The sequence below is a fragment of the Portunus trituberculatus genome, chromosome 47 (genome assembly GCF_017591435.1).
Source record: "Portunus trituberculatus isolate SZX2019 chromosome 47, ASM1759143v1, whole genome shotgun sequence".
Taxonomy (NCBI): domain Eukaryota; kingdom Metazoa; phylum Arthropoda; class Malacostraca; order Decapoda; family Portunidae; genus Portunus; species Portunus trituberculatus.
The window spans coordinates 15974754-15988442 of record NC_059301.1 but is presented as its reverse complement, the minus strand read 5'-3'; the positions used below and the strand labels follow the sequence as shown (position 1 = coordinate 15988442).

The 13689-nt window shown below is 37.2% G+C and overlaps 1 protein-coding gene across 12 annotated transcripts in view; it reads left to right on the top strand.

Annotated features, from left to right (window-relative positions):
- The window catches only part of LOC123498246 (unconventional myosin-Va-like), a 69172-nt gene that overhangs the window by 40288 nt on the left and 15195 nt on the right, over window positions 1–13689 (top strand). For 5 of the 12 annotated variants that reach the window (XM_045245428.1, XM_045245425.1, XM_045245426.1 and 2 more), the window contains 5 exons: window positions 42–173; window positions 2351–2494; window positions 11851–11959; window positions 12704–12893; window positions 13076–13078. In XM_045245428.1, coding sequence (XP_045101363.1) covers window positions 42–173; window positions 2351–2494; window positions 11851–11959; window positions 12704–12893; window positions 13076–13078 — 578 coding nt within the window. The remainder of the gene's footprint in view (window positions 1–41; window positions 174–2350; window positions 2495–11850; window positions 11960–12703; window positions 12894–13075; window positions 13079–13689) is intronic. The other 7 variants (XM_045245433.1, XM_045245432.1, XM_045245431.1 and 4 more) reach the window with 3 other exon arrangements.

The following is a 13689-nucleotide window of genomic DNA, read 5'->3' as shown; positions in this document are numbered from 1 at the left end:
ATTTATTTCAATGCTTTTCTATAAGTTTTCTTTGTTTACAGGATATTGGGTATGGCTCAGTTCGCAGCCGGTCAAGTGAAATGTCAGATTCCAATAGGAATTTGGATAATATTGAGTGGTCGTCACAGAAAACTGGTGACACATCAGAGATAAAAATTCAGGTTCCTCAAAAGGTCAGTGCTAAGACATTGTTCCTGTACTTATTTCTCAATAACATTCAGAGCAGCTAACATTGTTTCAAAGGTACATTGTTCTTTCTTTCTTTAACAAAAACACAAAGACACTGCATGTATATCTAATCTAAATAACAAAATTATAAATATAGGATGAATAACCTGGAGTTTCCTTCTGAGGTCAAAATGAATAATAACTGGCTTTTTCTGCATTGATCCTTACAGAATTTGTAGTAAAAAAAAATTACATTCTGTGGATCTTCTTTGTTCCTCTAAACCTAACTCTTTCTTCACTTGGATGCAGCTGGTGCAGGTTACTGACAGCAGTCTGTATACTGATTCGTCATTTTGCTTCACTCACTTGCAATTGCATTGTTTGCTTTTATGCTTGCAGTCTTTGATTATCTACAAATATTCACTATCTTGTTTAGACGTCATTATGCAGCATTTCTCTCACCTTATTCTATTGGCAAATTCTTTGAAGCTTTAACTTCAGTCATGGATGAGATATTGACTCACCTGTTACTTGTTTACCACTTGTTTACTGTGTAAGTGACAAGCAATCTGTATTTCTGAAGCAGAATTAAGGCAATTTGAAGAAAAGTTATTGAAAACATACACAATCAGCACAGAATACATAATAAAGGTTGTATGCACTTTATGTTATCTTGTATATGCTTTGCACCATAGTCTTCTCTGTTAACATGAAAAAAGAAAAAAAAAACATAATGAAGCAAATTAAGATTAATTCATATATTTGTGTCATTATTCGTATAAATTTTGACATCAAGAAAGAATTAGAGAACAAATCATGAAGAATCACTGTTCAGCATTATACTCATTCACCAATGTTTTGTAGCCATGATTGACAACATTACTCTTAAGAAGAATGAAAGTTGTTATATACTTTGTTGTGATGTGACACCTACCAAGGATTAATTATCATTACAGCAATGTATCAGTGTAGTTCATCAAAGAACTAATCAGGTGGAACAGAGACCTCCACATTGCAACACCTTTCTCTCTGTCAGAAAGCCCTTGTTCAGCTTTCTCTTCTCTTTACTTTGGTTTATATCTTGATCGACAACCAATGCTGCAAGTGCTTGGCTTAAATTGATATCATTAATGCAAGTCCATTTCATGTAGAAGACAGGCACTTGTTTGTTGAGTATTATGTGTGGCTTTCACATTTAATTTTGATTGATTTTTCTAACTTAAAGAGTGAAAGCCCTTATCATCAGACTATTACTCTCTTTCTTAATGAAGCATTATTTTGCCAGCTTTTTTTTCTTTGCCATATGAACTTTCCATATGGTCTGTCCCTGTTAACTAAAGCTGTGCTCTGGTTCACCAGCTGCAGTAGTGTTCCTTTTATTTTGTTTTGCTTTTATAGCTCTTCTTTTATTACTTATAATATTTCTTCTTTTTCTGTTCGGTGTGTGTCATCATCACTAATTGTTAGCCCAGAAGCTGAACATAATATGTAAGGAAAATGGTGCAGTTTAATATTATCAATCTTATTGATTCATTTGGTGAGGGAGAATTGTCATTAAACTGGGAAAGAAATTATGTAGTGTAATACATAATTGAAAATAATATATTTCTTCCTTGTAAGAAAGGAAAATATCTCCTCACTCTCCTAATCTGTGTGTGTGTGTGTGTGTGTGTGTGTGTGTGTGTGTGTGTGTGTGTGTGTGTGTGTGAATGTATAAACTTGCAGCATACTACCTATTGTATGTAATTTCACAGTTTTAATGCTTATATGTTTATTTGCATAAAATATTAATTGCTGTTCACTTTAAAGTGGTTCTACAAAGAACTTTTCAAATGTTAATCACACAAAGCTTGGCTAATTGATAAAGATAAACTTTTTTCTTGCATGTATTCTTTGAAGCAGCTTCCAATCATTTTCATGCTCAACTGTTGGTGCTCCCCTTCAGTCTATCACTTTATATTGACACTGTTTGACAAGTTTCTTTCATTTACTCATTAATGCACAACAATTGTCATATGTTTGGAAGCTGCCTGGGTCAATGCACCACTTTGCTTGAAGTGTATATACATAAGTTACCCACAATGACTTGCAAGGTCTTATGGAATCTGTTATTAACACTTTCCATGCTTTCCTTACTTCTTGCCACTCCTGTCTGGGATGATGTAATCTGGATGGGTAATAGATGGAAGATATCACCCTTGTTCTGCAACTTCAAAACAAAGTACGTGAGTTAGAAAAGGAGCGACGCAATCTGTCCAAACAAATAGATCACTTGGAGTCGTCATCCCCCCCGGATGACCCACAGCACGCACAGGAACTCATCCGGGTATGGTGCTTGGTCATGTTCATCAATGTTAAGTGTATGCATTATGGCCCCAACAAATCTTGACATTCTGCAGTTTGGCTCAAAGTTGTAGGTGTGTGTGTGTGTGTGTGTGTGTGTGTGTGTGTGTGTGTGTGTGTGTGTGTACAAGATGTAAGCCAAAGTTACGTTGTTTATTTCCATGTCAGATTTTATTGAACTTTATTATATTTTGAGTTCCTTAAATAATTCCTTCTTATATGATTACTTATGTTCGGAAAGGAAAATTTTTTCATCCTAATCATCAGTTGCTGGTCAATTATGATCAACATTGCAATGATTAGGGAAGGTTAATCAGATATCATGGTACACTAGTTTGGAGTATCTTGGCTGGGGCCCCATAGTGTGAAAAGTGACAAGTTTAGATTGTCTTTTGCTGGTCTGGGACTCAGTTCAGTTGCAAACTGAATCACATCCACCTTCCTTGGTGCTTTCATTTTGGTCTTTTTTTTGGGTTCTTTTTTCATATTATAGCTGTCATTAAGGGTGTTTATGCAAGGTTCTGTCTTTCCCATTGTAAAACCTAAATAATCATTCTAGAGTAAGACAGTATTTTTGTTTTTCTCTAGATGATATTGTATGAATTATGTGACTCTTATGAATTGCATCCATCCCATCATTCACAGTATTTTTTTTTTATTTCTGCAGAAGTATCAATACTGATTTCAATTTAGATTCAGTTGTGTATGATAAGACAAACCATATGTTATTAAGAAATTATAAGTTTTGCAATGTTTCTGTTCATTACATTAAATAATCTACTCCTGTTTAGAGTGAAGAATGTTGCTAGTGTGTGTGTGTGCGTGTGTATTCACCTAGTTGTAATTCACCTAGTTGTAATTTTACAGGGCCTGGGTATCATACTCGTGTGGCCCCGTGTGGCCCCTTTAAAACTATGCACACTCCTCGCTGACACCACCTCCTCACTCAAACTATTCCACACCTCCACACATCTCTGTGGGAAACTATATTTCTTCACATCCTTCAAGCATATTCCCTTGGCTATCTTTTTACTATGCGATCTCGTAGTTCTATTTAAATTTTCCTCTCTCAACATCATTTGTTCATTATCCACTTCATCCAAACCATTCAACAGTTTATAAACCTGTATTAAATCTCCTCTTTCTCTTCTTTGTTCCAAGGTAAGCAAATTCATTTCTTTTAATCTCTCCTCATAGGTCATTTCTGCCAATTCCGGAACCATTTTTGTTGCCATTCTCTGCAATCTCTCCAACTTCCTTATATGCTTCTTTTTATAAGGGGACCAAACCACCCCAGCATATTCCAATCTTGGTCTAATTACCGTACTAATTAATTTCTTCATCATATCTTTATCCATATAATGAAAGGCTAATCCAATATTTTTAATCAAATTATATGTTTCTCCAAACATCTTGTCAATATGAGCCTCAAACTGCCCATGGTCTTGTATTATCACTCCCAAATCCTTTTCCTTTTCCACCTTTTTCAACACTACTCCTTCACCCATCTTCTATGACCCTCTTGGCCGTCTTCCACTCTTCCCCATCTCCATTACATGACTTTTGCTCAGATTAAATTCCATCTCCCACCTCTTGCTCCACTCCCAAATCATATCCAGATCTGCCTGTAAAATTTCACAATCTTCTTCACTCTTCACATACCTACACAACTTCGCATCATCCACAAACAAATTAATATAACTGTTTACTCCCTCTGGCATATCATTAATATAGACAAGGAAAAGTATTGGTGCCAGCACTGAACCCTATGGGACTCCACTCTCCACCACCAACCAGTCCGACGTTGCATCCCTTATTACCGTTCTCATCTCCCTCAGTAGATTTGTTACACATGACCTCCCTTTCCTAAAGCCAAATTGATGATCCGATAATAACTTATGATCCTCCAGGAACCGTATCCAATATTTCTTTATCACCCTCTCACAAATCTTACCGACCACACTTGTTAAAGACACAGGTCTATAGTTAAAAGGCTCTTCTTTATTGCCTCCCTTATAAATGGGCACCACTTCAGCTCTTTTCCACTCTACCGGTACTTCCCCGGTTTCTAATGAGCACCTTACAATATCATATAATGGATCTATCAATTCTTCTCTACATTTCTTCAATAATTTGCCTGAAACTTCATCTGGTCCCATCGCTTTATCATCTTTAAGTTCCTCCAACATTTTATATAACTCCTTTTTAGGTATCTTAATGTCATCCATGTACACATTTCCTTCTATATTCTGAGGCTTTACAAACATTGTTTCTTTAGTAAATACTTGTTGAAACCTATTATTTAGCAATTCTGCGATATTCTTAGGGTCATCTACTATCCCTTGCTCTCCTTTTAATCTTTCAATGGACTCTCTCTTTTTAAGTTTACCATTTATGAACCTGTAAAACAATTCTGGATGTTTCTTACTCTTGTCTACAATATCTTTTTCAAATTTTCTTTCTTCCTTCCTCCTTACCCTCACATACTCATTTCTTGCCACTCTATAATTCTCCTTATTTAGTATATTCCTGCTGTTTTTCCATCTTTTCCAAGCCACATCTCTCTTTTCTTTAGCCTTAGCACAAGTTGCATTAAACCAATCCTTTCTTCCTTCCTCTCTCAGTTTATACTTTGGTACATATTTCATAACTCCTCCTTTATAATATTTCATAAAAATTTCATTTTTTTTTTTGCACTTCTCTGCTTTGTAACATCTCCCAATCTAATGTTCTGAAATAGTTTTTCAAATTTTCTGTGTCCATCTTTCTATAATTCAATCTACCACACCTGTATGTCTCATCTCTCCTTCGCTGTGTTATTGCCATCTGTGTGTGTGTGTTTACCTAATTGTTTACCTAATTGTAACATACGGGAAAAGAGCTATGCTCGTGTTGTCCCGTCTCCATATCTATTAATGTCCAGCTTTTTCTTAAAATCATGAATATTCCTTGCGTTGACCACTTCCACGTCTAAACTATTCCATGCTTCCACCCTTCTATGAGGGAAGCTATATTTTTTCACATCTCTCCTATAAGTGGCCATTTTTAGTTTTTCCCATTTCGACATTCTTCCATTCCACATACACAGATCTTCCCTATCCATTTTTCCATGCCAATCATCACTCTGTATATTGCTATCAGGTCTCCCCTTTCTCTTCTGTTTTCCAGGGTTGGAAGTTGCATTCTTTTCAGTCTGTCTTCATAAGTCAAATCTCTTAAGTCAGGCACCATTTTCGTTGCAGCCCTCTGTACTTTCTCTAGTTTCCTTATGTGTTTCTTTAAGTTCGAGCCCACTGTATTGTTGCATATTCAAGCCTCGGTCTTATCATTGCAGTAATTATTTTCTTCATCATTTCTTCATCTAGATATCTGAACGCCACTCTTATGTTCCTCAATAAGTTCAATACTTCTCCAATTATTTTGTTTATATGTCTCTCTGGCGATAGGTCATTGGTAATTGTCACCCCAAGGTCTTTTTCTTCATGACTGGTTTTATGTCTTCATTTCCTATCTTGTACATACTCCTGATTCTTCTTTCACTCTTGCCAAACTCTATTTTCTTGCATTTTGTCGTGTTGAACTCCATTTGCCATGTACAGCTCCATTTCCATATTCTGTCCAAGTCTTCCTGGAGTAGTTCGCAATCTTTGTCACATCTCACTTTTCTTAACAATTTTGCATCGTCTGCAAATAGGCTCACATAACTGGACACCCCATCCACCATGTCATTTATGTAGACTGCGAACATTACTGGTGCCAACACTGATCCCTGTGGAACTCCACTCTCCACCAATCCCCATTCTGATGGTCTGTCCTTAATTATTGTTCTCATTTCTCTTCCTACCAAAAGTCTTCCATCCATTTTAGTAAACTGCCATGCACTCCTCCTACCATTTCAAGTTTCCAGATCAGTCTCTGGTGTGGTACCTTATCAAAGGCCTTTTTTAAATCCAGATATATTCCATCAGCCCAACCATCTCTTTCCTGTATTACATCTATCACCCTCGAATAGTAACATATCAGGTTTGTCGTGCATGAACGCCCTTTTCTAAAACCAAATTGACACTCACAAAGTATGTCATTTTTCTCCAAGAAGTCTGTCCATCTAGTCTTCACCACCCTCTCACACATCTTAGCTACCACACTTGTAAGTGACACTGGTCTATAGTTCAATGGGTCTCTCTTGTTACCTGATTTATAGATTGGGACAATGTTAGCTCTTTTCCAGTCTTGGGGCACTACACCTTCCCTTAATGAGGCATCAATTACTTCACAAACTTTTTCTGCCAATTGCTCCCTGCATTCTCTTAAAATCCATCCTGATACCCCATCAGGTCCCACAGCTTTTCTCACTTCTAAACTCCCCATCATGTTCTTGATCTCCTCCACAGTTACTTGAAACTCCTTCATAATCCCTTTCTGTTCCATTACCAGTGGTTTGTCAAAAGCAGTCTCCTTTGTGAATACCTTCCGAAAGCATCCATTCATAGCCTCTGCCATTTCCTGGGATCTTCACTGCATACTCCATTTACTTCTAAACTTTCAATACTTTCTCTATTTTTGATGTTGTTGTTCACATGTCTGTAAAAAGCCTTGGTTGGTCTTTACATTTATCAATTATATCCTTTTCTTGTTTCTTTCTTTCTTCTCTTCTAATCAACACATATTCATTTCTTGCTCTTTTGTAACTTTCCCACTGCTTAATCCGTCTTTTCCTTCTCCACCTCTTCCATGCATCCTCTTTTCTTGTTCTAGCCTTTTCACATCTATCGTTAAACCAGTCCTGCTTTCCAACTTCTCTATGTTGTCTTATTGGTACAAATTTTTCTCACCTTCTTTGTATATTTTTATAAATTCCTTCCACTTTTCATTTGCTCCTTAGCACTCTTGAATTTCATCCAATTTGTCTCTTGAAAGAATTTCTTTAGGTTTCCAAAATCTGTCTTGGCATAATTCCATCTTCCCACTTTATATTCTTCATTTCTTCTAGATTTCTCTTCGTCTATCACCTTGAACTCCAAAACTGCATGATCACTCTTTGCTAAAGGGCACTCCACCCTCATCTCCTCAATGACCATTGGCTCTGTACTAAAGACCAAGTCCAGTCTTGACGATGCTCCCTCTCCTCCAAACCTAGTATCTTCTTTGACCCACTGAGTTAACACATTTTCCATTGCCAGTGTCAATAGTGTATTTCCCATGTTGTCTCTGATCCTTCCATTGACCAGTCCTCCCAACACACCTCTTTACAATTAAAATCTCCCATCATTATAGTTCGTTCACAGCCACCCAACATTTCTTCCAGACATGTTCCTGTATCACTTATCATTTCTTCATATTCCTGTACTGACCATGCATTTGTCTTAGGTGGTACGTACACCACTATGTAGTGCCTCTTTTTCCTTCATTAGTTTCTGCTCTGATCTTTAGCACTTCTGCCTTTCCCATACCTTTTTCACTTGATCCACCTTTATATCTTTTTAACCAGCAACATCACTCCTCCTCCCATCTTACCTACTCTATTTCTTTTCCAAACATTATATTTCCTTCTCCAACCATCATCAGGTCTTCTCCTCTCTCAGTTTTGTTTCAGTAAGACCCACAATATCTGGGTTCTTGTCCCTCAAGTAATCGTTGAGTTCTAAAATCCCGATATCACTCCATTTATGTTGGAATACATTACATTTCGCTCATATGTAAGTTTCTTTAGTCCTTTCTTGCTGTACTTTTCTGGGTTATGAACCACTTCCTCAGTCTCATATCCAAGATTCTCCAGAAAAACTCTTTCTTCTCTCTTCTGTCCTCTCTTCATTTTTTTCAAAGCCTCCTTTCTCAACTCATTTAACATTTCTCTTTCCTTTTCACCGAGATCTCTTCTCAACCAAATCTTCCTTGTTGTTTCCTGCTGGGCTAGCCTCCATGACTTCTCCACCAATTCATCTACATCCTTTTGTGACTTAAGTTTGATTCTTATTGGCCTCATACCTTCTCTTGTGAACTTTCCAATTCTATGGAAGTCCTCTATTTCTTGTACTAGGTCTTTTCCTCCTCCTGCACCACATTAATGATATTATTTATCACCTTTTTATGTTTTCTCTCTCTCCATTTTACTCGGTGTCTTATCCTCCTCCACACCAAATATCACCACACATCTCTTTTTGTCTACAGTTTCCCTCACCAATGTCTCATTTGACTTAATAACCTTCACCACTTTCTCAGCTATCTTCTCTTCTATGATCTGTTGATCTATAATTTCAGCAAGGCCCAAAGTTTTCTCCCCTGACTCTTTGATTTCCTTTTCCAGACTTGCAACTTTGTAATTTACCTCCTTTCTTTCCACTTCCTGACTTTTTTTCCATTCAGCCTGCTTCTCCATCACTTTTCCTAGAGATTCTCCACATTTTCGCAATTCACTTTAATTAGCTTAACTTCCTCTTTCAGTGCTGCATTTTCCTTCTTCATATCGGCACAGTCTCTCTTTACATTGTCATAACTCGTTTCCAGGCCCTCATACTTTTCAAACAGTTTTTCAATTTTACCTTCTAACTCCAGAATTTTCTTCACATAAGCGCTCTTCTCCATTATTCCTTGAAACCCTGTGAAGTCTGATTCATCTTTCGAGTTCACGGCCGCCATGTTGCGCAGACGTAAACAAACCAGCTGATGGCTCAAACGCAGGCTACAGTTTATATTTACCTTCACTGGACATTATTTTGCTAATCAACAGTTAACATGACTATATGGAGACGGGACAAACATTACCAGCTCCTTTCCCACCTTGGTTACTCTTAGGTAACTGTAGAATTATAGATGATTGCTCTGGAGCTCAGCGACCACCTCCGCCATCGACGATGTCCCGTGTGTGTGTGTGTGTGTGTGTGTGTGTGTGTGTGTGTGTGTATTTACCTAGTTGTATTTACCTAATTGTAGCTTTACAGGGCCTGGGCTTTATGCTTGTGTGGCCCTACCTCCATATCTACACTTATCCAATCTTTCTTTAAAACTATGCACACTCGTTGCAAACACTACTTCTTCATTCAAACTGTTCCACGTCTCAACACATCTTTGCGGGAAACTATACTTTTTAATATCTCTTACACATCTTCCCTTCCTCAGCTTCTTACTATGCAATCTTGTGCTTCGACTGGCATATTCTTCTCTCAGGATCAGATACTCATTGTCCACTTGGTCCATTCCGTTGATCAATTTATAAACTTGTATGAGATCCCCTCTCTCCCTTCTCTGTTCCAATGTTGGAAGATCCATAGCCTTTAGTCTCTCCTCATATATCATCCCTTCAAGTTCTGGGACCATTCTTGTAGCCATTTTTTGTATTCTCTCCAGCTTCCTTATGTGTTTCTTTTTGTGAGGGGTCCACACTACTCCTGTATATTCCAATCTGGGTCTTATTATAGTACTTATCAGTTTCTTCATCATTTCTTTGTCCATGTAGTGTGTGTGTTTCACTGTTTGATCTGCTGCAGTCTCTGACGAGACAGCCAGATGTTACCCTACGGAACGAGCTCAGAGCTCATTATTTCCGATCTTCGGATAGGCCTGAGACCAGGCACACAACACGCACCAGGACAACATGGTCACAAATCCTCGATTTACATCCCGTACCTACTCACTGCTAGGTGAACAGGGGCTACACATGAAAGGAGACACACCCAAATATCTCCACCCGGCCGGAGAATCGAACCCCGGTCCTCTGGCTTGTGAAGCCAGCACTCTAACCACTGAGCTATCGGGCGTGTGTGTGTGTGTGTGTGTGTGTGTGTGTGTACATCCACATACAGAGTAAGTTTGTGTTTTTACTGGATTTGAGTTTAGGTTATGTTAAAATTTTAGTTTTTTGTTATAGTTCATTGTCCCTTTAAATTAGAAAATTATAATAAATAGTTAAATAGAAGTGCACTAAGCAAGACAGATGTTAGTGACAGTTTGTTTTGTCAGTTTGAGTAATTCCTACCAAGAAAATCACACAAAGGCTGAGATGGAAAGGAAAGTATTAATTGTAAAGATATTTTTCTCTATAGTGTGTTGGTAAGTGTTTGTACTAGGCTTTAGTGGTATGATTGGTGCTAAAAACAGAGCAACTGCCTGCTTCATCACAGTGTGAGTTAGAAAAATAAAATTCAAAGCTTTGATTTTCCTGTTAGAAGTGCAAGTATTTTTCCAGCATGTGATATATGGACTCTACATCTACTGTAATTTTGGGTAAATTTCATTTGCTTATCATACATACATAGTTTTTTTTTTTTTTTCTATTGATATTGCATAATGCAGTTGCAGTACACAAGGAGGTCCTTAGCATAGTTGGGTTTCCCTTTTTTTTTCACATTGCATTTTAGTTTGACATATTTATAGCTCTAGATATAAGTATCTTGTTTACATTGATCACATGCATAGCAATGCATAACAAGCATGGCTGTTGCACTTGTGACTTTATTTGCATGCTCTGCTTCACTTTTATGCTGTGGTTCTGGACTTGGCATTAGGTGCTTCCTGTCAGGCTGCTCAGTTTGTGAATCAGAAATGTTAGAAAATGTCTGAAGAACACTTAAGTTTACTGAAGACCTTTGAGTTTGGCAGTTGTGAATTATTTCAGGAAATTATTTATTATTTTCGACTTTTAGTGTATTATTCAATATTATGTTGATTGCAGTACTGGCATTATATTTGTTCCATTCTATTATGAAGTATTATATTGCATACATAGAACTTAGCATTTTCTTTGTACTGTCTTCAATGTACTACAGATTATCAAAACATCCCACACTAGAACTATAGGTTGTCTTGGTCTTCTCTTCTTTGTATGAGAGAGAGAGAGAGAGAGAGAGAGAGAGAGAGATGGTTAAAAACCTGTGAACATGTGTCAGTAGGCTTGGATGAAGAAAAAAAAATCCATAATTTGAGTTTAAAATCCACTCGGATACATAACTGCATGTTATGTGAAGCTTATTCTATAAGTGTAGATAGAATTAATAAGATTAGGATAGGCTGTAATGAAATGGCTTTCAACAAGGTATATCTTATATTTGGGCTTTTTGATTATATTCAGCATGATATAGTTTTTAGTAGATTTTAAGGCTATGCCTTATTGCTACTGAAATTCAGTATTGTTTTACAGATTCTTTTAAGAAATTTGAATAATATTTCCTTTTAAACTGATAAGTTTTTTCTGTGAATTCTTCCTAAACCAGTTGTAAACATCTCTTAAAACTGAATAAGAATGGTATTAAGATGAAAGGTGTTATTAAAAAAGAGATTTGTTTTACCAGTTGTTCCTTATACACATCCTTAGATGCCTGTTTCAATTTCTTATGTTGTTTGCAGCTACAGGAACTGGAGATGGAGAATGCTAAGCTCAAGGATGATCTCAACAGACTGAGGAAATCCATTGCAGATTCAGAGCCACAGAACAACAGAGTTCAAGAATTTATGAGTAAGCTTGATTTTACTGAATATTTTTAATTGTGTGTTTCATGCACACATTTCTATAGAATCCATTGCCTTCTTCAGCAAAGCATCAGAGGAAGGGATGCTATCTATTTATTTTTAAGATTATCACAGCTTTCATTATCTTTTATTTAACTCTCTCTCTCTCTCTCTCTCTCTCTCTCTCTCTCTCTCTCTCTCTCTCTCTCTCTCTCTCTCTCTCTCTCTCTCTCTCTCTCTCTCTCTCTCTCTCTCTCTCTCTCTCTCTCTCTCTCTCTCTCTCTCTCTCTCTCTCTCTCTCTCTCTCTCAGATATCTGTCCCTTCATGTGGTATGTGCAGATTTAAACTACCTAATTTTGCCTTCTTCTATCTTGTTCTGTTCTATATTTTTAGTTTTCTTCTACCTTGAATGTATTGTATTCCTTTTTCTCTCTCTCTCTCTCTCTCTCTCTCTCTCTCTCTCTCTCTCTCTCTCTCTCTCTCTCTCTCTCTCTCTCTCTCTCTCTCTCTCTCTCTCTCTCTCTCTCTCTCTCTCTCTCTCTCTCTCTCTCTCTCATAAAATTTGACACATTAAGTAACTAAAGCTTGAAGAACAGCACTTCAATTTTTTGCTTGGGCAGGGATCTCTGGATTGTTTATGTGAAATTTCATTTAAATTAATTTGCTACATTCCATATGTATAAGAAAATTTAGCATTCATTCTTTTAGATTATAAAGCTGAAAAGCTGTGAGCAATTATAATATTTTCAGGACAATTTGAAGCCCTACAAGATGAATTGGAGAGGAGACGGGAAGAGTGCATCCAGCTACGCACTGTGCTAGCAAACCGTGCCCATGACCTTCGCTCAGTCACTCAGACTTCTTATGGCAAAGATGTGGATATAGTGAATGAGGATGGAGAGCTTGTACTAGCATATCAAACACAGAAGCAAGTCAACAGGTTAGTAGTGATTTAGATTAAAATGACTGACCTGATATGCTAGTGCTCAATCTTGAATCAATGATTGCATCACTTATGTCTTTTATAGACTTTATGGAACTCCCATTGCACACACACAACAGTTATATTAACATTCCCTATACCCCCTGACATGGCCTCGGGATGTACCCAACTTTCTCCAGACGGTAAGACCAAAACTGGGAGAACCATCATGTTTTACTCCTCACTCTATTGTATTTCTGTGTTAATGTGTTATGTGGCTGATGACTGTTTAACAATCGATCAGTAAGTGTTTGATTGCCAGAATAGTGTTCTTTTTATGTGATAGAATTTTTTTTCCTTGCATCTATGTCAGTAGGTTAGTGATACAAACAATGCTCAACATCAAGCAACCCAAATAAGTTGGATGCTGATTTGCTGTTCATTTGATTATTTGAATTTAGATTTGTTCCATAGACAAAAGCCTTATGAGGGTAAAATTTGGATAGTGTGTTAGAGAACTTAACTGTAAGTCATCTCTGAAAAAAAAAAAAAAAATTACTGGAGATTTTTTATTAAGTGATGCATCTTGCTTTTGTAGTACTAGACTTCAAATATGGAAGTAAAGTGGATGTCTTATGAAGCAAAAACTAGATTAGAGCAGAAAAGTAATGAAGTTGATCTCATGTAGGGGATGGACAGTGAATGAAGGATACAGACCTATTTTCCTTTGGGCCTACAAGGAACAAAGCAGGGAGATCCAGTGACAATGTAGGAAGTGTGTGTGTGCTACATGTCAAGAATCCCGGCTCTTTGA